This window comes from Oncorhynchus mykiss, chromosome 23 (assembly GCF_057628025.1).
Source record: "Oncorhynchus mykiss isolate SJ-2025 chromosome 23, ASM5762802v1, whole genome shotgun sequence".
Taxonomy (NCBI): domain Eukaryota; kingdom Metazoa; phylum Chordata; class Actinopteri; order Salmoniformes; family Salmonidae; genus Oncorhynchus; species Oncorhynchus mykiss.
Genome location: NC_143044.1, coordinates 3,981,090 through 4,005,660, shown reverse-complemented (window position 1 = coordinate 4,005,660; position 24,571 = coordinate 3,981,090). Strand labels below are relative to the sequence as shown.

At 40.6% G+C, this 24,571-nt stretch overlaps 1 protein-coding gene across 1 annotated transcript; it reads right to left on the bottom strand.

The window, feature by feature from the left end:
• Positions 1-272: 272 nt before the first annotated feature.
• On the bottom strand, positions 273-23,188 carry LOC110502297 (cytochrome P450 1B1). The gene is made up of 3 exons (XM_021580220.3): positions 22,847-23,188; positions 21,661-22,681; positions 273-4,845 (listed from the first exon to the last, which is right to left on the bottom strand). Exons 2-3 carry the CDS (start codon positions 22,671-22,673, stop codon positions 4,233-4,235), a joined length of 1,626 nt encoding a protein of 541 aa, XP_021435895.3. The 5' UTR covers positions 22,674-22,681; positions 22,847-23,188; the 3' UTR covers positions 273-4,232.
• Between the last annotated feature and the right edge of the window lie 1,383 nt (positions 23,189-24,571).

Here is a 24,571-nt window from a genome sequence, read left to right as displayed (position 1 = left end):
TTCTTTATATCGCTTGCACATCTAGTGGCCTTAACAAATTCTTCCAAACTGGCAGCTACTACAGGGCAAAAGGGACCAAACCATTTAAAGTTTAAGAATTTCTGCCACTTCAATCTGTCCCCAATACATTTTAAATTGATGGGTCACTATAACCACATAGGAGTTACGTTGGTACAGCATTCTCACTCACAGGTACATCATATATAGCATCTTACAAGGCACGCCTCAAAATATGTTAATACCCAAGAAACAACAATACCATGCACCCACTATTTTGTATTTATTTAACCTTTATTTAACTAGGCAAATCAGTTAAGAACAAATTCTTATTTACAATGACGACGCTGCCCTATGGGACTCCCAATCACTGCTGCTTGTGATACAGCCTGGAATCAAACCAGGGTCTGTAGTGAGTCTCTAGTACTGAGATGCACTGCCTTAGACCGCTGCACCACTCGGGAGCCCACTAGCAGTTTTTGGCATTCCAAAGATACGCTACAGTACTGTATTTTGGGGGGTAGAAGTACTGTATCATTCAAAATACAGCAATTATTTCCCCGCCCACAACATTTTCCCACAATGCACCATAATGTACAGTATGCTGCAGTAAAAACGTGACTGTTGATAATACAACACATTTCTGTATAATTTACAGGTTTCTGTTACAGTGCACCCTTGCCTTGCCTATTGGAACAGAGTATGGATCTGGAACAAAATAGAAGTTAATCAGCATTCAGAAGCACATAACTATTATGGCCTTATTCCAGTGTAGCTGTGACGGAAATACGTTTAGATATGTATGTAAGTACAGGTTTGCAAGTAGTCTACTTACTATTGCAAATTCTGTTTTTCAAAAGGAAACAGGATAACGTAGTACTGCATAACTACATGTAACTACTAGTACTTACTAGCCTGTTAGTAAGTACTAGTAAGTACAAGATAGTTACATTGGTAATTAGTTACTCAGGTATAAGGCCTAAGCAAAGTAAAGTCTGACCACTTACTTGGTCCATCCAATCAGTGTTGTTATAGCACAGTTGAGGAAAGAAATTGAACTCTCCTTGGTCAAATCACATATTTTTGTTAATATTGTTACAAAAGTTATTACTACCAAAATGTGTTTTTTGTTTAATATCATATTATAATCGTGTTGAAGCTGGTTGCCTTGATTTTTTAAACGTTTATTCAACTTCAAATGTTTTACACCGTATGCATATCAATAGCAGTAGCAGGTATAATAAGCTGAGTTTGCTGTAAAACTTTAGTGCATAATGCATGTCAAATTTAGGAAAGGGCTGCTCATTTGAATTTCCTGTTTTTTTTTTTGGCTAGTGCCAAATATGCAAATTAAAATGTATCATATTGACCTTATTTAGAGATATATTCGGGACATAAAAGGTACACAAGGTACTTGTTGAGATGGTGGATGCAAGTGAAGAGACTGAATCAACTCCAGTCAGTATGTCAGAAAATATAGTTACTGAAGTGGCCAATTGGCTGTGTGTAAGAACAGACCATTTCCCCCACTGCAAGCTACTGTATGTTATGTCAGGTTCCAGTAAAATATATGCCAATACATGTGCAATTTTGATTTAAAAAAATATGATCCATAGTTATTTGCGTGATATCCCGTAAAACAAAGAAAATATAGATGTATGAAAATAGTGTTCATGTAGTACATGGGGATGTGTGAAACTCACTGCTGACCAGACCGGACACGTCGCGAGCGTCGCAAAATAAATGTAGAAATCCATGTTATTCAATTATTGCACCCACACTGCAAACCTCCAAGGACAGGCCATAAATTCACAGAGACAGACGAGCCCCCGTTCTCTGGTTCTAGCAGAGAAGAAGGCGAGCCGGAGGAGTCAGAGCCATCCACTTCCACCGATGATGACAGCTCTCTGGGTGGACAAGAACAGATTGTCGCACCAGTCTAGCCAAACCTCCAAACAATGTCAGCGGAGACTCAACTATGTGGGACCCCAACTCAGATTTGTCGCGCCATGTCTCGGATGACAGTGATGCTAAATCCGACTCCCAGACAACAACAAAAAACATATTTACGGGATATGTTAGTGCAGGCTGGGCCACATCAAGATAAGGAGTGGAATTTCCAAAGAGATGAGGGGCAACGAATATTTTCGGGGGCACAATACGATAGGATAATGGCGAACGGGGAGAGAGGGGCGAGACCATGGCTCTTTTATTCCAAGCAAAAACAATGCAGCTTTCTGTTTTTTTTCTCGCACGAGTACAAATCTACACTGGTCAGGGATGGAACCAGGGACTGGAAGAATCTGTGCCACCTCCTCAGCTCGCCCGAGAAGTCGCATGACCGCCTAGATATTTTTCAGAGGTGGAACGAGCTGGAGATCAGTCTGGTGTTCAAGCAAACTATTAATGCCCAAGCCCTACAGGTGCTGCAGAGGCCTTGATACGCATATTGGCCACCCAGAACATTGCGCTACGTGGGACCACCGGCAGGCTGAACGAGCCAAATAATGGCAACTTTCTGAAGTTTGTGGAAATTCTGTGTAGCTTTGATTTGATTTCAGAACCATGGACAGCTGCCCAGAGAAAATATCACTTACTGCAATGCAGCAGAGGCCATTCTAGGCGGGCCACAAAATGAAGAAATGTTTAAACTGATGTTGGACAATCAAATCCGATATGTAAATAAACAAAATTTGTCACAGCTGGGTCAGTGACAGAAAGCTTATTTTACACTGCTCCAGCAAAACGAGGCCCACCATGCATTTATGAAGAGCTCAAACGATCTCTCTTTTTACAGTTCTACAGTAATATTAAATGATATGTTAAATATGTTAAATAAAAGTGTTATTTTTATTCTAATTATAACAATTGTGGGGTCGTGCCATGTGTGATAAGAGGTGGCAAATTATTAGTAAGAAACTCGGTTTTCTCCTATAGGCAGCTGGCTGCATAGTGATTGCAACATTGTAACTCTCCGATGCAGGGGTTAAAGTAAAAGTCCTTTCTACCCGGTAAGGGACCTCATATATGTGCACGCGCCCACCAACATTTTTTATGGCCCTAATCATAGAATTACATATATAATTGGTGCCTATTTCGTCCTATTCAAAAACGTGATAGGCCGACCTAACACAATTATGCTATGCATAGATGTCGGTATAGCCAAATCCTCCAATACGCATGCACTCCTTAAATAACTCCTTAAATAACGTGTCTGGGTGTGGCTTGGTGTGTTTGTGTGTTTGGGCTCAAATTGAGTGAGGGTATCCCATACCATTTGTTAAAGAAAATGGCAAAAAGGATATATGTTGTTTGCTTTATGTTTTGAAATATATGAATAAAAAGTATCCAGATTATATAAATGGTTCTATAACGATGCTTAACTCTGTGAGGCCTTATGGTAGAAACAAGCTTTAAAATGCCCGCGAAAGACATGACTCCGATGCATATTGGGATATATTGATTCCTCTCTATGACATTCTGCACTTCTGTTCTTGGGTTACGCAATGGAGGAGTAGCCAACAGTTGAAGCCTATATTTTTCTGCGTAGGTAGAGCTGCATGGAAAGGTAACTTTTGAAAGTGCCATGCTTAGATTCATAAGGATGTCTAAGATTTAATTATTTGCAAACAGCTGTTTGACATTAAGAATAAGTAAGGTAAGATAGCCTATTTCTCTGTCCATTCTTCCCTGAAACTTATATTTTCACTATCCTCTTTTTACAGCCCAACACTTTCTTTTGATTGCAATATGTTTTTCCCCAATCAAAGCACACAGAAATATGACAAATGAATTGAATAGAGACATTGGTGATTTTATCAATGAAATCATATTAGGCTATGTTAATGACATTGAACTCATTATATTGCCTACTAACTAGATGTGTTAACATTTTTATTTAATTTGTAGTGTAGCCCTATGAATTGGGCTGCTATTATGTTCTGTTCCTCCGACTTTCAGGTGAGACATTTTTTTTGTTGCCCAAGGCATAACCTTTTGCCGACCACTGCTGTACATAGTTTAGCGGGGATAGCAAGGGGGCGGCAGATTTTTGTCTCGCTTAGGGCAGCAGAACGTCCAGGTCCGTCCCTGGTGACATCCGTTACATTCAGATCATAAATACATTTATAATAACTATATAGTAGCTGATATCTGATGGCACATGAGGATGAACTGCAGCTCATTAATCTTCTTCAGAGTTTTTTTCTTTCAAGCTTAATTTAGTGACTCTATTCTCAGTCTGATCTGGAGTTGACTGTGTCCTCCTGAGTCCCCCCATAGAGGGGCTTTTGACTAGCCTTCTCCAGGACTTCCATGCTGTCCCGTAGACTGACTGCTATGGAGAAGTTATTGGGCTTCAGGGTTAGTCCGTAGGTGTAGTCAATGGTGGGCGGCTTGTCTGGGTCGGGACTAAAGTGGGCCTGGTGCACCAGCAATGCTGTAAATAGGAACAGATGCATCTTTGACAGTTCCTCTCCGATGCACCGCCGCTTTCCCAAGGAGAAGATGAGCACGCTGCTGGCCAGGTCTTTGTTCAGTGAGCCGTCCTGATCCAGGAAGCGCAGAGGGTCAAAGGTCTCCGGGTGTGTCCACTTGGTGGGGTCGTGGTTGCTGGACCACTGGTTGATGAAGATCACTGTGTCCTTGGGGATGGTGTAGCCCATGATGGTGGTGTCAGTGATGGTGCTGTGGGGGATGGTGAGCGGCACGAAGCTGGTAAAGCGCATCATTTCGTAGATGAAGGCCATCACGTAAGGCAACTGGGACTGGTCCTCGATGATGGGCAGATGGCTCCGGTCGACCACTTTGTCTACTTCCTCCTGGAGACGCAGCTGAATATGAGGAAACCTATATAGGAAAAGGTCAAAGGTGAACACTCAGATCACAGGTAATTCAATAATTTCCTAAATAATTTCCTATTGAGAAGCTAACCTCTATTTCAACACTGAGGGCATTCTCAATACAGTAGTGATAAATACTTTTTGGTGGGTAACTATGGGCTGCAGGTTACAGGTTATTTCCACATTTTGTGACATTACAGCTTTATTCTAAAATGGATTAAATACAAAAAATGGCCGCATTAATCTACAAACAATACCCCATAACAATAAAGCGAAAACATTTTTTTTTACATTTTTGCAAATAAAAAAAGTACTCAGAATCAACATGGTAGGGATGAAAACACAGCAAACAGAGGACATACAGTGCCTTGCGAAAGTATTCGGCCCCCTTGAACTTTGCGATCTTTTGCCACATTTCAGGCTTCCAACATAAAGATATAAAACTGTATTTTTTTTTTGTGAAGAATCAACAACAAGTGGGATACAATCATGAAGTAGAACGACATTTATTGGATATTTCAAACTTTTTTAACAAATCAAAAACTGAAAAATTGGGCGTGCAAAGTTATTCAGCCCCCTGTAGCGCCACCTTTTGCTGCGATTACAGCTGTAAGTCGCTTGGGGTATGTCTCTATATGTCTCTATCAGTTTTGCACATCGAGAGACTGACATTTTTTTCCCATTCCTCCTTGCAAAACAGCTCGAGCTCAGTGAGGTTGGATGGAGAGCATTTGTGAACAGCAGTTTTCAGTTCTTTCCACAGATTCTCGATTGGATTCAGGTCTGGACTTTGACTTGGCCATTCTAACACCTGGATATGTTTATTTTTGAACCATTCCATTGTAGATTTTGCTTTATGTTTTGGATCATTGTCTTGTTGGAAGACAAATCTCCGTCCCAGTCTCAGGTCTTTTGCAGACTCCATCAGGTTTTCTTCCAGAATGGTCCTGTATTTGGCTCCATCCATCTTCCCATCAATTTTAACCATCTTCCCTGTCCCTGCTGAAGAAAAGCAGGCCCAAACCATGATGCTGCCACCACCATGTTTGACAGTGGGGATGGTGTGTTCAGGGTGATGAGCTGTGTTGCTTTTACGCCAAACATAACATTTTGCATTGTTGCCAAAAAGTTCAATTTTGGTTTCATCTGACCAGAGCACCTTCTTCCACATGTTTGGTGTGTCTCCCAGGTGGCTTGTGGCAAACTTTAAACAACACTTTTTATGGATATCTTTAAGAAATGGCTTTCTTCTTGCCACTCTTCCATAAAGGCCAGATTTGTGCAATATACGACTGATTGTTGTCCTATGGACAGAGTCTCCCACCTCAGCTGTAGATCTCTGCAGTTCATCCAGAGTGATCATGGGCCTCTTGGCTGCATCTCTGATCAGTCTTCTCCTTGTATGAGCTGAAAGTTTAGAGGGACAGCCAGGTCTTGGTAGATTTGCAGTGGTCTGATACTCCTTCCATTTCAATATTATCGCTTGCACAGTGCTCCTTGGGATGTTTAAAGCTTGGGAAATCTTTTTGTATCCAAATCCGGCTTTAAACTTCTTCACAACAGTATCTCGGACCTGCCTGGTGTGTTCCTTGTTCTTCATGATGCTCTCTGCGCTTTTAACGGACCTCTGAGACTATCCCAGTGCAGGTGCATTTATACGGAGACTTGATTACACACAGGTGGATTGTATTTATCATCATTAGTCATTTACGTCAACATTGGATCATTCAGAGATCCTCACTGAACTTCTGGAGAGAGTTTGCTGCACTGAAAGTAAAGGGGCTGAATAATTTTGCACGCCCAATTTTTCAGTTTTTGATTTGTTAAAAAAGTTTGAAATATCCAATAAATGTCGTTCCACTTCATGATTGTGTCCCACTTGTTGTTGATTCTTCACAAAAAAATTCAGTTTTATATCTTTATGTTTGAAGCCTGAAATGTGGCAAAAGGTCGCAAAGTTCAAGGGGGCCGAATACTTTCGCAAGGCACTGTAGAAAGCACAGTATGTGGGTATGTGTGGGTGTATTGTGATGCAAGGTGGGGTGTGTGTTTTTGTGTTTGGAAAAGTGTGGAGTTAAACAAGTGAAAAAGGAAATGGGAGCGAATACCTAAGCCCATGTGTGTCTGTGAGCAGGGGTTGTAAGAGAGAGCTTTCAATTTTGTGCAGATATGGGATATACATTTTTAAATAAATTATTAATATAGTTGAGTTATTTACTGTTCTATCATGATGGAACGGTCCCCAACCCTATACCCTAGACACACACCTGAACGACCCATACGACCCATAAGGAGAAGGCCTTATCTGTTTTATGGACCCACTAAAGCAGTACCAACCCCTCAAGATTCTGGGCCTGCCTGGCAGAGTGGGTCTTACAAAGCCAAAGCCCCCTGATGGGCGAGTATAATATACAAGGAATTTCTCAAAGCTGCTAATGAGAAACTTGACGACCTTGTACCTAGCCGGTGGGGATTCCGGCGGGGTGCCTCCACCCAGGTAGTGGAAATGCTGGCAACAATAGCTGCAGTAACCCATGGGGAGTTTATTTTTATTTATATATATAAATAAATAGAAATATTTATATTGATAACTATATATAATACAAATCGAGGTGAGGGCATTGGAAATGTTTTGGGGGGTTGATCTACTTCTGTTCTGTGAGTGGTACTGTGTTCTTTCGAAGGATGGGTCCCGGTCTCTCGGGGCCCTGGGATCCGGGGGGACATAGATGGTCTGCCGATGGGGGGTGGGGGGGTCTAGCGGGTGGAATAGTGGATGAAAATTGAAGGTTTACTTAGTAGCAATGCAAATATCATGGTACAGCTATATGGACACTCAATTACTATGGCATTTTTTAATAGTAAGTTTACCAACATACAGTGCCTTGCGAAAGTATTCGACCCCTTGAACTTTGCGACCTTTTGCCACATTTCAGGCTTCAAACATAAAGATAGAAAACTGTATTTTTTTTGTGAAGAATCAACAACAAGTGGGACACAATCATGAAGTGGAACGACATTTATTGGATATTTCAAACTTTTTTAACAAATCAAAAACTGAAAAATTGGGCGTGCAAAATTATTCAGCCCCTTTACTTTCAGTGCAGCAAACTCTCTCCAGAAGTTCAGTGAGGATCTCTGAATGATCCAATGTTGACCTAAATGACTACTGATGATAAATACAATCCACCTGTGTGTAATCAAGTCTCCGTATAAATGCACCTGCACTGGGATAGTCTCAGAGGTCCGTTAAAAGCGCAGAGAGCATCATGAAGAACAAGGAACACACCAGGCAGGTCCGAGATACTGTTGTGAAGAAGTTTAAAGCCGGATTTGGATACAAAAAGATTTCCCAAGCTTTAAACATCCCAAGGAGCACTGTGCAAGCGATAATATTGAAATGGAAGGAGTATCAGACCACTGCAAATCTACCAAGACCTGGCCGTCCCTCTAAACTTTCAGCTCATACAAGGAGAAGACTGATCAGAGATGCAGCCAAGAGGCCCATGATCACTCTGGATGAACTGCAGAGATCTACTGCTGAGGTGGGAGACTCTGTCCATAGGACAACAATCAGTCGTATATTGCACAAATCTGGCCTTTATGGAAGAGTGGCAAGAAGAAAGCCATTTCTTAAAGATATCCATAAAAAGTGTCGTTTAAAGTTTGCCACAAGCCACCTGGGAGACACACCAAACATGTGGAAGAAGGTGCTCTGGTCAGATGAAACCAAAATGGAACTTTTTGGCAACAATGCAAAACGTTATGTTTGGCGTAAAAGCAACACAGCTCACACCATCCCCACTGTCAAACATGGTGGTGGCAGCATCATGGTTTGGGCCTGCTTTTCTTCAGCAGGGACAGGGAAGATGGTTAAAATTGATGGGAAGATGGATGGAGCCAAATACAGGACCATTCTGGAAGAAAATCTGATGGAGTCTGCAAAAGACCTGAGACTGGGACGGAGATTTGTCTTCCAACAAGACAATGATCCAAAACATAAAGCAAAATCTACAATGGAATGGTTCAAAAATAAACATATCCAGGTGTTAGAATGGCCAAGTCAAAGTCCAGACCTGAATCCAATCGAGAATCTGTGGAAAGAACTGAAAACTGCTGTTCACAAATGCTCTCCATCCAACCTCACTGAGCTCGAGCTGTTTTGCAAGGAGGAATGGGAAAAAATGTCAGTCTCTCGATGTGCAAATCTGATAGAGACATACCCCAAGCGACTTACAGCTGTAATCGCAGCAAAAGGTGGCGCTACAAAATATTAACTTAAGGGGGCTGAATAATTTTGCACGCCCAATTTTTCAGTTTTTGATTTGTTAAAAAAGTTTGAAATATCCAATAAATGTCGTTCCACTTCATGATTGTATCCCACTTGTTGTTGATTCTTCACAAAAAAATACAGTTTTATATCTTTATGTTGGAAGCCTGAAATGTGGCAAAAGGTCGCAAAGTTCAAGGGGGCCGAATACTTTCGCAAGGCACTGTATATAATGATAAATAGAATTTAAGTTTGTATCTCAGTATGGTAAATGGTGAAATAAGTATAGCCAGCTATAATTGTAATGGCTTAGCAGATAATAAGGAAAGACGATCAGTATTTACCTGGCTAAAAGACAAGGAAAATAATATCTACTGTTTACAGGAAACTCACAACAATTTTAGATGAAGTTGTGTGGAAAAAGGATTTCTCCCATGTGCAAAGAAACACAAAATGGGTGATTAAATTTATAAACAAGAATTTTTAGCCAAATGTGCAAATTGTCCAAACAGATCTGCAAGGTAGATGGATGATTTTAAGTATGTTATTGGACCATAAACAGATACAGCTCATTAATCTATATGGTCCAAATAACGATGAAACATGCTTCTTTGAAAATATACAGTACCAGTCAAAAGTTTGGATACACCTACTCATTTAACGGTTATTCTTTATTATTACTATTTTGTATATTGTAGAATAATAGTGAAGAGATCAAAACTATGAAATAGCACATATGGAATCATGTAGTAATCAAAGTGTTAAACAAATCAAAATATATTTTAGATTTTAGATTCTTCAAAGTAGCCATCCTTTGCGTTGATGAAAGTTTTGCACACTCTCGGAATTCTCTCAACCACCTGGAATGCTTTTCCAACAGTCTTGAAAGAGTTCCCACATATGCTGAGCACTTGTTGGCTGCTTTTCCTTCCCTCTGCGGTCCAACAAATCCCAAACCATCTCAATTGGGTTGAGGTCGGGTGATTGTGGAGGCCAGGTCATCTGATGCAGCACTCCACCACTCTCCTTCTTGGTCAAATAGCCCTGGTGTTTGGATCCATATCTTGAAAATTTGGACTCATCAAACCAAAGGACTGGTCTAATGTCCATTGCTCGTGTTTCTTGGCCCAAGCAAGTCTCTTCTTATTATTGGTGTCCTTTAGTAGTGGTTTCTTTGCAGCAATTTGACCATGAAGGTTTGATTCACAAAGTCTTCAGTTGATGTCGAGATGTGTCTGTTACTTGAACTCTGGCAAACATTTATTTTGGCTGCAATTTGTGAGGCTGGTAACTCTAGTGAACTTATCCTCTGCAGCAGAGATTACTCTGGGTCTTGCTTTCCTGTGGCGGTCCTCATGAGAGCCAGTTTCATCATAGCGCTTGATAGTTTTTGCAATTGCACTTTTTGTTTTATAATTAAAAATATACATATATTTCACCTTTATTTAACCAGGTAGGCTAGTTGAGAACAAGTTCTAATTTACATCTTCGACCTGGCCAACATAAAGCAAAGCAGTTTGACACAAACAACAACGCAGAGTTACAAATGGAATAATCAAACATGCAGTCAATAATACAATAGAAAAAGTATATATACAGTGTGTGCAAATGAGGTAGGATGAGGGAGGTAAGGCAATAAATAGGCTGTAGTGGCAAAATAATTACAATATAGCAATTAAACATTGGAGTGATAGATGTGCAGAAGATGAATGTGCAAGTAGAGATACTGGGGTGCAAAGGAGAAGAAAAAAAAATCACAGTATGAGGGATGAGGTAGTTTGATGGGTTATTTACAGATGGGCTATGTACAGGTGCAGTGATCTGTGAGCTGCTCTAACAGGTGGTGCTTAAAGCTAGTGAGGGAGATATGAGTCTCCAGCTTCAGTGATTTTTGCAGTTCGTTCCAGTCATTGGCAGCAGAGAACTGGATGGAAAGGAGCCAAAGGAGGAATTGGCTTTGGGGGTCACCAGTGTGATATACCTGCTGGAGAATGTGCTACGGGTGGGTGCTGCTATGGTGACAAGTGAGCTGAGATAAGGCGGGGCTTTACCTAGGAAAGACTTATAGATGACCTGGAGCCAGTGGGTTTGGCAACAAATATGAAGCGAGGGCCAGCCAACAAGAGCATACAGGTCACAGTGTTGGGTAGTATATGGTGCTTTTGTGACATATGGTGACAAAATGGATGGCACTGTGATAGACTGCATCCAATTTGCTGAGTAGAGTGTTGGAGGCTATTTTGTAAATGACATCGCCAAAGTCAAGGATCGGTAGGATAGTCCGTTTTACGAGGGTATGTTTGGCAGCATGAGTGAAGGATGCTTTGTTGCGAAATAGGAAGCCGATTCCAGATTTCATTTTGGATTGGAGATGCTTAATGTGAGTCTGGAAGGAGAGTTTACAGTCTAACCAGACACCTAGGTATTTGTAGTTGTCCATATATTCTAAGTCAGAACCGTCCAGAGTAGTGATGCTGGACGGGCGGGCAGGTGTGGGCAGCGATCGGTTGAAGAGCATGAATTTAGTTTTACTTGCATTTAAGAGCAGTTGGAGGCCATGGAAGGAGAGTTGTATGGCATCGAAGTTCATTTGGAGGTTTGTTAACACATAGTCCAAAGAAGGGCCAGATGTATACAGAATGGTGTCGTCTGTGTAGAGGTGGATCAGGGAATCACCCGCAGCAAGAGCGACATTGTTGATATATACAGAGAAAAGAGTCGGCCCGAGAATTGAACCTTGTGGCACCCTCATAGAGACTGCCAGAGGTCCGAACAACAGGCCCTCCGATTTGACACACTGAACTCTGTCTGCGAAGTAGTTGGTGAACCAGGCGAGGCAGTCATTTGAGAAACCAAAGCTATTGAGTCTGCCGATAAGAATACGGTGATTGACAGAGTCGAAAGCTTTGGCCAGGTCGATGAAGACGGCTGCACAGTACTGTCTTTTATCAATGGCGGTTATTATATAGTTTAGTGACTTGAGCATGGCTGAGGTGCACCCGTGACCAGCTCGGAAACACCGGAGAAGGTACAGTGAGATTCGTGATCTGTTTATTATCTTGGCTTTCGAAGACTTTAGAAAGGCAGGGCAGGATGGATATAGGTCTATAACAGTTTGGGAACAGGAACAGATATAGCCTTTGGTTCACTCCAGACTTAACTGCCCTTGACCAGCACAAAAACATCATGTGGCGGACTGCACTAGCATCGAATTGTCCCCGCGATATGCAACTGTTCAAAGTGTCACCCCCTTTGAAGAGACTTATTTCTGGAGAGATTCATTTTTAAAATTTGAAGCTCGAACTGTTTGGGCATAGATCTGGAAAGTATGACACAACTTTGCAAGCTATCTCTGCTGTAGATTGCAACTCCTTCCCCTTTGGCAGTTCTATCTTGATGGAAAATGTTGTAGTTGGGTATCTCAGAATTTTTGGTGGCCTTCCTAAGCCAGGATTCAGACATGGCAAGGACATCAGGGTTGGCGGAGTGTGCTAAAGCAGTGAGTAAAACCAACTTAGGGAGGAGGCTTCTGATACCAAGGCTTTTTCGTTTACAGAAGTCAACAAATGAGAGTGCCTGGGGACACGCAGGGCCTGGGTTAACCTCCACATCACCCGAGGAACAGAGGAGGAGTAGGATGAGTGTACGGCTAAAGGCTATCAAAACTGGTTGTCTAGTGCATTGGGGACAGAGATTAAAAAGAGTAGATTTCTGGGCGTGGTAGATTAGATTCAGGGCATAATGTGCAGACGGGTATGGTGGGGTGCGGATACAGTGGAGGTAAGCACAGGCACTGAGAGATGATAAGAGAGGTTGCATCTCTGGACACGCTGGTTATGCTGGGTGAGGTCACCGCCTGTGTGGGAGATGGGCCAAAGGAGGTATCTGGTAGCAGGGGCGTTAGCCACTATAGCCACTCGGTAGCAGCTAGCTAGCAGCGATGATCCGATGCAAAGGTCCAGAGCTTACGGCAAGTATCCGGTGGAGTAGTGGATTCTAGCCGTGTTGGCGGTAGAGTCCAGGAGGCAACAACTGAGTAGCCGGTTGATCACAGAGTAGGCCGGGAGGGGGGCCTGGCTCAGGGCTAGCTTCGGGGCTGGGTCACTCTGTGGCAGCTAGCTAGCGGCAATGATCAGGAGTAATGGTCCAGGGTTTACGGCAGGAATCCGGCGTTGTAGTGGAGAAAAACAGTCCGAGGCTGGCAGGTATTATCTAAAATAAAATAAAAAATTGGCTAAAAAAACGGCTGGTGCCTGTGCAGAAGGTAAAGGCTGCTAGCAGTGGCTAACATTGACTAAATAGCTAGTAGCTAATTAGCTGGTTAGCTTCTGATGGAGGTTCTGGCTATAAGGTCTAAAACAAATAGCGGATCCGTGTCACATTGAGTGAGGCAGGTTACCGGAAGGTATATTTAATTTAAAAATGTAAAGAAGATTGAAAAATAAATTGAAATATATACAAAAAGTAAACGAGAGGATGACAAACCACATCTGCACTGCTACGCCATCTTGGTTTAAAATTTTGACCCAAGTTAAGCAATTTAAAGACAATGCTACCAAATACTAATTGAGTGTATGTAAACTTCTGACCCATTGGGAATGTGATGAAAGAAATAAAAGCTGAAATAAATCATTCTCTCTACTATTATTCTGACCTTTCACATTCTTAAAATAAAGTGGTGATCCTAACTGACCTAAGACAGGGAATTTTTACTAGAATTAAATGTCAGGAATTGTGAAAAATTTAGTTTAAATGTATTTGGCTAAGGTGTATGTAAACTTCCGACTTCAACTGTACATGGCGGAGGCTCAATCAAGCTTGTCATCTTGACTACTTTCTTATGTCCTTCTTACTGGCACCAAAAGTTTAAAATGTGTTGATAGGGGACAAAATGCAGTCGGACCATCAAATAATTGCCATATATATTACTCTTACAAAATATCCACGTGGGCGAGGAAATTGGAAATGTAATCAAAGCTTATTGGATGATAACAGACTTTTCCGGACATAACATAGGTACACCAGATCCCCTTATTGTATGGGACACTTTTAAATGTGCCTTTAGAGGCCATGCAATTCAGTACTTGTATCTAAAACAAAAGCAATTTTGGTCAAAAGAAGCCATATTAATTAAGGAAATGGAAGAACTAATAGTACACATTGATACAGTAGCAATAAAACTGTACTATAGAGGCACAGAATAAGTTAGAGGAACAACAAAAAGAAACGGAGGAACTTATTCAAGAAAGATCAACTGTAATATATTATAAAAATAAAGCGAACTGGATGGAACATGGGATAAAAATCAACAAAACATTTTTTAATCTTCAACATAGAAATGCTACCAAATTTGTTTTACTGAAACTTGTGAAAAATGGAGTCACCCATGATTTACCAAACAATACTTTGAAAGACGAATCAAAGTACTTTAAGCACATTTTCATTTCAGTCTCCTCCATCTCCACCAACCGAAGATAACTGTATGGATTTTATTTATTTTAATAATGTAAAATTAACAGCTATACAGAAAGACTCATGTGAAGGCAAAATTACAGAGGAGGAACTTCTTGATGCAATTAAATCATTTAAAACCTGGGAAAACTCCAGGGTTGGATGTTATACCCGTAAACATAACATAAACATGTTTTGTTATACTCAGAGGACTGTTATTAGCATGTTTTAACCACTCCTAAAAAAATGCTCAACAACAATATCTAACTTCATTATTACTGAAAATCCGGTACATTTTTAAAAAATGGAGGCACCTTCAGTGTTGTAATGCAAATATTCTTCCAAATCCATAGCGCATAAAATGTAGAAGGTATTGTCAGATATTGTTTATCGTAATCAAACAGGTTTTTTACATGGACGATACATTGGAGATAATATAATATAAGTCCTGGAAACAATAGAATATTATGAAAAACATTATGAAAAACATAGCTGACACTGAAAAGGCTTTTGATAAAGTAAGACTGGGATGCCTGGAATGTATGCGTGGAATATTTCAATTTTGGAGAATCTGTTATAAAATGGGTAGAAGTTCGGTCGTGATTGGGAGTCCACATTTGTCTCATTATCAACAGTACATTTTTACTGCAAATTATGGTGCATTTTTGGAAAATGTTGTGGGCGGGGAAATAATTGCTGTATTTTGAATGGTACAGTAATTCTACCCCCCAAAATACAGTACTGTACCGTATCTTTGGAATGGCAAAAACCTTTTCACTGCTAGTGGGCTCCCGAGTGGCGCAGCGGTCTAAGGCACTGCATCTCAGTGCTAGAGGCGTCACTGCAGACCCTGGTTTGATTCCAGGCTGTATCACAATCAGCAGTGATTTGGGAGTCCCATTGGGCGGAGCACAATTGGTCCAGCATCGTCCGGGTTTGGCAGGGGCAGGCCATCATTGTAAATAAGATTTTTTTCTTAACTGACTTGCCTAGTTAAATAAATAATAGTATGAATATGAATATGAATAGTAACCCTAGGTGTAAAATAGTAAACAATGTCTACTTCTCTGAAAGTATTAAACTGTCAAGAGGAGTAAAACAAGGTTGTCCACTATCGCCATATCTATTTATTATGGCCATCTAAATGTTAGCTATTAAAATCAGATTCAACAATAATATCAAGGGGTTAGAAATCAATGGCTTAAAAACAAAGTTGTCATTGTATGCTGATGATTCATGCTTTTTTAAACCATAATTTGGATCCCTCCACAGCCTCATAGATGATCTACAAACTCTTTAGTCATATTCCAGTTGACCTACACTACCGTTCAAAAGTTTGGGGTCACATAGAAATGTCCTTGTTTTTGAAAGGAAAGCAAATTGTTGGTCCATTAAAATAACATAAAATTGATCAGAAATACAGTGTAGACATTGTTAATGACTATTGTTGCTAGAAATGGCAGATTTTTTAAAATGGAATATCTACATAGGCCTACAGATGCCCATTATCAGAAAACCCTTTTGCAATTATGTTAGCACAGCTGAAAACTGTTGTCCTGATTAAAGAAGCAATAAAAATGGCTTTCTTCAAATAGGTTGAGTATCTGGAGCATCAGCATTTGTGGGTTCGATTACAGGCTCAAAATGGCTAGAAACAAATATCTTTCTTCTGAAACTCGTCAGTCTATACTTGTTCTGAGAAATTAGGGCTATTCCATGTGAGAAATTGCCAAGAAACTGAAGATCTCGTACAACGCTGTGTAATACTCCCTTCACAGAACAGCGCAAACTGGCCCTAACCAGAATAGAAAGAGGAGTAGGAGGCCCCGGTGCACAACTGAGCAAGAGGACAAGTACATTACAGTGTCTAGTTTGAGAAACAGACACCTCATATCTCCTCAACTGGCAGCTTCATTAAATAGTACCTGCAAAACACCAGCACTATGGCCTTCTGGAGGACTTTGTCGCCACCCGTGGTCCCCAATTCACATCACATATATGGAGAGCCTTCATGGAGAAGCTGGGGGTCACATTGAGCATCACATCCGGGTAACGGCCTCAGTCCAACATACAGGTGGAAAGGACCAACCAGGTGCTGGGGAGGTTGCTGAGGAGTCACAGTCAGGACCCACAGAGGAAGTGGGCCCGGTATCTTCCCTGGGCAGAGTACGCCCAGAACTCACTTTCTCACTCCTCCACGGGGTTGTCTACCTTCCAGTGCATCCTGGGGCACCAGCCTGGCGCCGTGGACCTTGAGCCAAACCAAAGCCCCTGCGATGGATGAGTGGTTCCGGTCCTCCAGAGGGTCAATGAGGTAACTTACCAATTACAGCTTCCCAATGACTACCGGATCTCACCCTCTTTTCATGTTTCCCTCCTCAGGCCGGTGGTTCCTGGTCCCCTCGCTGATGCCGTCTCCCACCCCTCCGCCTCCCCTGGACATCAAGGGTAGTCCCACGTATGCCGCCAGTTCCCTCCTGAACGCCAGATGTCGTGGAGGTAGGTTACAGTACCTGGTGGACTGGGAGGGGTACAGTCCAGAGGAGAGGTTTTGGGTTCCGGTGGACGACATTCTAGACCCCAAATTCATCAGAGATTTCCACCTTCGCCGTCCAGACCGGCCCGCTCTTCGTCCTTGGGGCCGTCTTCCTGGCCAGCGTTGTCCTCTTCGTCCACTCCTGCTCCCCTTGTTCAGCACTCGACATCGCCGGTCTAGTAACCACCGGTCCTGGCATTATTATTATTATTATTATTGCCTCATTAGGCACACCTGGACTTCATCACCTCCCTGATTACTTCCCTTTGATATAGCACTCCGTCAGAAAAGACAGAACAAATAATACAGCAAATATTGTGGTTAAACTAATTGATTCAAAAAAACATAATTTTTCAACAAATTTCTTTTTTTAAAGGTATAATCTTTGTAAATTTTATCATAAATAGGACTGGTGGAGTTATGTCACACATGCAGCTAACAAAAATATATGGAAATGTCTGTGCTACCCAAAATTACAACCAACTAATTGCAGCATTGCCACAAAAATGGAAGAGGCAAGTGGAAGCGGGAAAAAGTAAGGAACTTGTCTGTTAGTCCTGCATTAAAGATTTTCAAAGAAATTTGTGATAAATAAAAAAGTATACCAGTTTCATTTAAGGACCATAAAATTGGCAGAGGTGCTACAAACTGTAGAATGCAAAATAGTTGGGAAGAGATTTTCGATGTACCGATTCCATGGCACATAGTTTATGAACTGATATGCAAAACAACACCAGATTCAAAACTTTGAATTTATCTATTTAAATTATTATACAAAATTATTGTAACCAATAGAACGTTATATATATGGGGGATACAACCATCCCAGCTCTGCAGATTTTGGTGCGAAGAGATGATTTGTTTTGGTACTGTCCATATGTAGCTTGTTTTTGGTCGCAGGTCCATGAATGGTTGAAGAAGTGCAACATTTACCTGGAGCTAACTCTGCAGATAGCACTCCTGGGGTATTTGAAAAGTTATAATCAATCAATCAATAATATAATACTACTTTTAGCAAAAATGTTTATCTTTAATTTACAATCTGTAGAAACTATGAGAATACAAAGGTTTGGAACTTTTGTGAAACATCACAGCACAGTTGAAAAATATATGGCAAATACAAATAAAAATGGATGGTGTTAAGAGATGTATATACGTTCAAAACTTTTGTGAAACAGCACAGTTAAAAATACATGGCAAAATATAAATTAAACTGGATGGGCTTCAGACATAGATGGGAGGGGTTGATGGTAGCTGAAGGATGGAATTAAAAACAAACAAAATATAACTATTGTAAAATACATTGTGTCTGTAAAATGTATATAGTATGTATAAGCTGGAAGTAGAAGCCTAAGTGGTGTTGTTTATTAGTTTACTCAAATTAGTTGAGGGGTGGTAGGGTTAGGGGAGGAAAAGAAAGGAAAATATATTTCAAAAAGATATGTTTCTATATTTACAAAAAAATGTATGCGGGATTCGAAATGAAGCAGACAATTACATTGATGGAATCTACAATATATCTGCACTACTAAAACGGATCTATCCCCTAAAATAAAAAATAAACAAAAACAATAAACAAAATCTAAAAAATACCTTATCTACATAAGTATTCAGACCATTTGCTATAACACTCGAAACTGAGTTCAGGTGCATCCTGTTTCAATTGATCATCCTTGAGATGTTTCTACAGCTTCATTCGAGTCAACCTGTGGTAAATTCAATTGATTGGACATGATTTGGAAATACACACAATTGTCTACATAAGGTCCCACAATTGACAGTGCATGTCAGAGCAAAAACCAAGTCATGAGGTCGAAGGAATTGTTTGTAGAGCTCCGAGACAGGATTGTGTCGAGGCACAGATCTGGGGAAGGATACCAAAATAATTCTGCTGCATTGAAAGCTCCCTTGAACACAGTGGCCTCCATCATACTTAAATGGAAGAAGTTTTGAACAACCAACATTCTCTGGTCTGATGAAACCTAGATTTAACTCTTTGGCCTGAATGCCAAGCGTCACTTCTGGAGGAAACCTGGCACCATCCCTACAGTGAAGCATGGTAATGGCAGCATCATGCTGTGGGGATGGTTTTCAGGGGCAGGGACTGGGAGACTAGTCAGGATCGAGGGAAAGATGAACAGAGCAAAGTACAAAGATATCCTTGATGAAAACCTGCTCCAGAGCTCTCAGGACCTCAGACTGTGGCAAAGGTTCACCTTCCAACAGGACAATGACCCTAAGCATACAGCCAATACAATACAGGAGTCGCTTCGGGACAAGTCTCTGAATGTCCTTGAGTTGCCCCGCCAGGGCCCGGACTTGAACCCAATCAAACATCTCTGGAGAAACCTGAAAATACCTGTGCAGCGACGCTCCCCATCCAAACTGACAGAGCTTGAGAGGATCTGTACAGAACAATGTGAGAAACTCCCCAAATACAGATGTGCCAAGCTTGTAGCTTTCTACCCAAAAAGACTCTAGACCGTAATCGCTGCCAAAAGTGCTTCAACAAACTCCTGAGTAAAGGGTCTGAATACTTCTGTAAATGTCATATTTCGGTTGTTTTTTTATTTATTTTGCTTTGACATTATGGGGTATTGTGTGTAGATTGATGAGTAAAAAAAAACAATTTCATCAATTTTAGAATAAGGCTGTAACGTAACAAAATGTGGAAAAAGTCAAGGGGTCTGTATACTTTCCGAATGCACTGTAATTGCAGAGAACCCGGTGTTTTGAGGATATATTTGCATGGCTGTTGTTAGGCCCTAGACGATGTCAAGAGCCGGCAAACCGTGCCAATATATCCTCCAATGATACATTCGATCGCATTATCACTTTTAAACATGGGTTACCAACATATTCAGATAATGATTGAGATATTTTCATTAAAAACTTTGTTTTGATGAATTTATTCATACTATTTCATCATTCCATTATATGTTGTCCCAACACTAATCTGGTGTTGCTACCCAAGCCGGCTAGTCATTTGTTCTATTGGTTTGGTTGCCATAGACGGGACCCAGTTGTTCAGTCTTTTTGCTCCGTATTTATGGACGTGACCCAGTCGTTAGTTCTGAATGTTTCATTTCCATACTGGCTGGCAACGTTCTTATCCCTTACTTTATACCCAGCTAGCAATGAGGAATCGGCCCAGTTGCTGCCCGGAATCCTAACCGTAAGTAATACCAAAGATGTTCTACTCATCTATCTGTGGTAATACTGCCAAAGGCGGCCCAGACTCTGGGCCACCTGAGGTCGGCCAAGTCTGACTCTCAGCGGAGTGCCCCGAATCTCAGCGGGAATCGGCCCAAATCCACTGTGCTAGCTGGGTAGCTAGCCAACTACGGCTAATTTACAGTCACGTCAAAAAGTGCAGCCAGAATAACAGCAAAGTATCTGCATTTTTATTTGTTTAACTGTTTTCTAGAGACATTTATTTGGATACATCAATAACATTGATCTCATGAGGCACGATTTCGCCTGGCATAGAAAATGTGCTCTCTCTTTAGACAAACCTCCGCTGTTGAAAACGAAATGTTGGTCAAAAACAAATGTGAGATAATATCTAGATGCTTTTTATAGTGGAGATCAAGTGTATTAATTTATTGGCTGGACTGATGAGACAGTGGATTGCGCAGTCAGATGGAACAGAGTTAATGGGCATTTTAATGTCATATATTTAGCTAGTGGTAACTTGTGGAATAGACACCGGCTGAAATGCGCTTTTAACTAGCATTCAGAATTAGACCCACCACTTGTATAATTAAGTGATAATGCCCGATTGTTAGTCCTGAGACGAAATCAAATCGTGCCAATATATCCTACAAATACTGGCTTCAAGGTCATTATCACTTTTATTTACTTTTTATTTAACATTTACTTTATCGGGGAGTCATACTGAGACTAAGGTGTATTTTACAGATGAGCCCAAAATTACAGAAATTACAGAAAATGCAGACATCAAAATATAAATAAAACAAAACACATTAATCACTAATAAGGTCCTCAATCAGCTTCAGAACAATTGCATTAATTACTAGGTATGTAAACGCTTTTATTTTTCCTGCGCAAACAAGATACAGTATGCCTACTGTTAATCCAACTGGCAACACACAGCATGTTCTACTGCTCAGAATACGTTATTTCCTGAAGCGATAGTTTAGGAAAAAACAGCCGAGTCCTCATTTTAGGCTGCCAATACCTGCCTGGGCGCTTCTGATATTTAATACTAGTACGTAACATCATAGTTCTGCTACTGAAGTGCCGAATTCAAGAGCAAGTACAGTACCCTACCAACAATGAAAGAGCAGAGCATAAGTGCTCTTTCGTTTTTTTTATGTTGATTGTGAGATGGTGGCATACTAGGAGGTTAAGTAATTGTCCCAGTAAAAAATAGCTTTCTCCACTTTAGGCATAGGTTTTCTCCACTTTACGCATATAAATTATTCACTTTACATGTTGGGCTTTCTCAATTTTACACATAGGTGATTGTTAACAGAACATATCATGTGAGAAAAATAGTACTTTCATTTCACTTTAGCTGATTCAAAATTAATATGTATTACCTCACAAGTATCAGCATTATCCACTGAAGAGCAGTAGATAGTGTGTCTTGGCTTGCTCCAAAAATATCACCGATAGTGGGTGGCACATAATCTTTGCCTGGTGAGACCCTTGGTGAGCTGTCCTTGGGATGGTCCAATGCCATGATGAAAGCATCTGTCATGTCCCGGATGGTGCTTGACTGAATGGTCTTTCGGTGCTCGACAACTTTATTAAGGATAAATTTACTGAACTCCTGGTTGAGCTCTTTAAAGTTTTCAAATATGTTTTTTATTGGGTTGGGGAAATACTGGAGCCAAGGCATAACATCCACGATGCTTCCAGCTCCCACTGTTTGGGTGAATTGATAGTTTCGTCCCACCACTTGCGCAAACTCTTCGTCGTCGTATGAATACCTCTTTCCAAAGCACACCGCGGTCATTACGTTAGCGGTTGATACCACCAAGTATGTCATCGGCTGGAAATATTGGTGCTCTTTAGTTTTTACCAGGAAAATATGGAGCAGCTCCCTTACTTCGCAGACAACATGGTTTTCGAAGGCCTTTTTGGTGTGCATGTTGCCGGTAGAAAACATCCGAACAGTAGATTGGGCCACTTTTCGATGCACTTTCCACCATTCGCTAAACGTACCAAAAGCAATGCCATCGCCATTGGAAACATATTGAAACGAGGCAAAGTTAGGTCTGCCTGCGAAATCAAATCCCTTTTTGATGAGCGCCTGCCTGATTGCGTCGCAATTCAGTACCACAACGTCCCGGCAGCCGAGTTTGATTTGAAAGACATCCCCATATTTCCGTGACATGCGAGAGAAATAGAGGTGAGGAGTGTTGCCAAGCTCTACTGCGTTCCCAATGACCGGCCAAGCGAACGGTCCAGGCGGGCTGTGTACTTCCCAGCTCCGCCTGATCCTGCGCCACAGGAGCATGGCAAAGAGAAAAGTCAAAGACGCCAATAGCAGGCCGATACTCCTTGGCATTGGCCGAGTCATCTCTTCGAATATGACTTGCAAGTCCATTATGGAGCCTAGAGAAAGCAATAAGTTAGTTCTATAAAAAAATCATTAATTGATTATAGGGCAAAATACACGTAAATCCAAAAATCATTATTTTGAGACACAAATATAGTCTAGCGGAAATATTATTACAGAGCAAAATATGGCACAAAATACCGGGAATAAATAAACACCACCTTGCAGTTCGTTTGTTGCTTCTTCTAAGAAAATAACAGCCTGATGTTAATTGTAGTTTGTCTGTTACTAATGTTTGGATGAATAAGCTCCTATCCCGTCGATACAGATTGTAAGGCTACGTTTTAATGTAAGCACAAGAAGCGCGCTCATTAGGTGTCACTTATTTATATAGCTGATCCTGCTTGAAAGTACGAATTATTGAAGAATGAAATCCGCAAAACCTGCGCAATAGACAGAAAAATAAATGCAGTTATTATGTCCAGTAACTTTATTTATATTATCGTGCAGTTCCAGACCTTCCACTCTCCACATGTGAATAGCCTTCTGTTGTCCCAAGTTATGATTTATCTTAAACAGAAGTGTCAAATAGCATCATAGGTCGTCAGCGTCTGAGTCGTGGTTTGTTGTAGAGCTGTCAGCTCCCCTCCCTCCCCCTTACTCTCCCCTCTCTCTCTCCCTCTCTGTCTGTCTCTCCGACCCACCAAGTCCAGTGTTCTCCAACTGGCAGCCGGGTGGGCGAATTTGGCCCGCGGGAGGTTTTACTTTGTCCCCCAAAGTTTTCTGAGCTAAAATAAATATTTTTGATTAAGAACATATAACAAAAATAATTGTTTAACATAAAATACTGTAAAAAAAAAAAAAAACACCAGGAAATCAGCTCAAGTAATTTTAATTTTGGAAATCTGTTCTCAAGGATTCCCACACATACTAGAGAGAAACAAGTGAACATTTACAAACGTATGCAAGGTTTGAAATGATTATGGTTTAGTCAAATATGATATCTCTTTGGGATTCTTGCTGTCAAATTTCAGTCTACAAATGATTTGTAATTATGTCCCGGCCACCTGACCATCCGCTCAAGAAAAAAATCGTCCCGCTGCTGAATGTAGTTGATGATCCACAACCATAATGAAATATCATTATCTTTTTTAAATGATAGTTAGTGTCTGATGAAAGCTATTGTTTATTCAAATTCAATATCTTAACATGCAGCAAATGAGAGAGGATTTAATTTGAACGGTGTTGAATTTACGTAAATAAAGCTTGGGTGTAGGGGCCTACTCATCCATTCTTTCAAATGATCTGATATTGTAATTTATTAAGGATTTCAAACGAATTTGTGTCATTTACAGTTGAGCTAAATGCGAGTTTCAAATGGATCTAAGAACATGTATTTTTCATATGCTATGAATAAAAAAAGGGTCCTAATGTGTTTAGCCTACATATAGGCTACAGAGGATCATACTCATGAATAGAACAAAAACACTGACTGGGTTTTTCTTGTCGTTTTATTTCTTATTATACAGGAATATAGCCTACAATTTTCAACAAGTAAAATATGTCAGTATTAATTTATAATTATAATTGTATTATTAATCATTCATATTCTAGGCTATACAAACATGATAATGGTCATAATTATGAATAATAACCATACCTTTTTTTAAATTATAATTATAAGCTGATAGTCCATTGTTTTATTCCCTTATTGAGGCCTGATAATATAGGCCTGCAATACATGACAGAGACCGGGTTTGAACATAACCGGATTTCAAGCATCCATGCAATAACTTTGTAACTGTTGATCCCGCACAGTCATCTTATTTCCCATGTAAAAAATAGACTTTGAATGACCAAAACATAAATCAATATTTCTACGCTATTAAAATGCTCAGAATGAAAGGAAATTGTACCTTTTCTCTCATCTCTAACTATCAGGAAGC

Bases quoted from the DNA above. Each gene is read 5' to 3' on its own strand.
- LOC110502297 (XM_021580220.3), bottom strand. From the start codon at position 22,673: ATGGACTTGCAAGTCATATTCGAAGAGATGACTCGGCCAATGCCAAGG. The intron at 4,846-21,660 runs GTAATACATATT...TTTCCTATATAG, and splicing joins ATAATGCTGATACTTGTGAG to GTTTCCTCATATTCAGCTGC.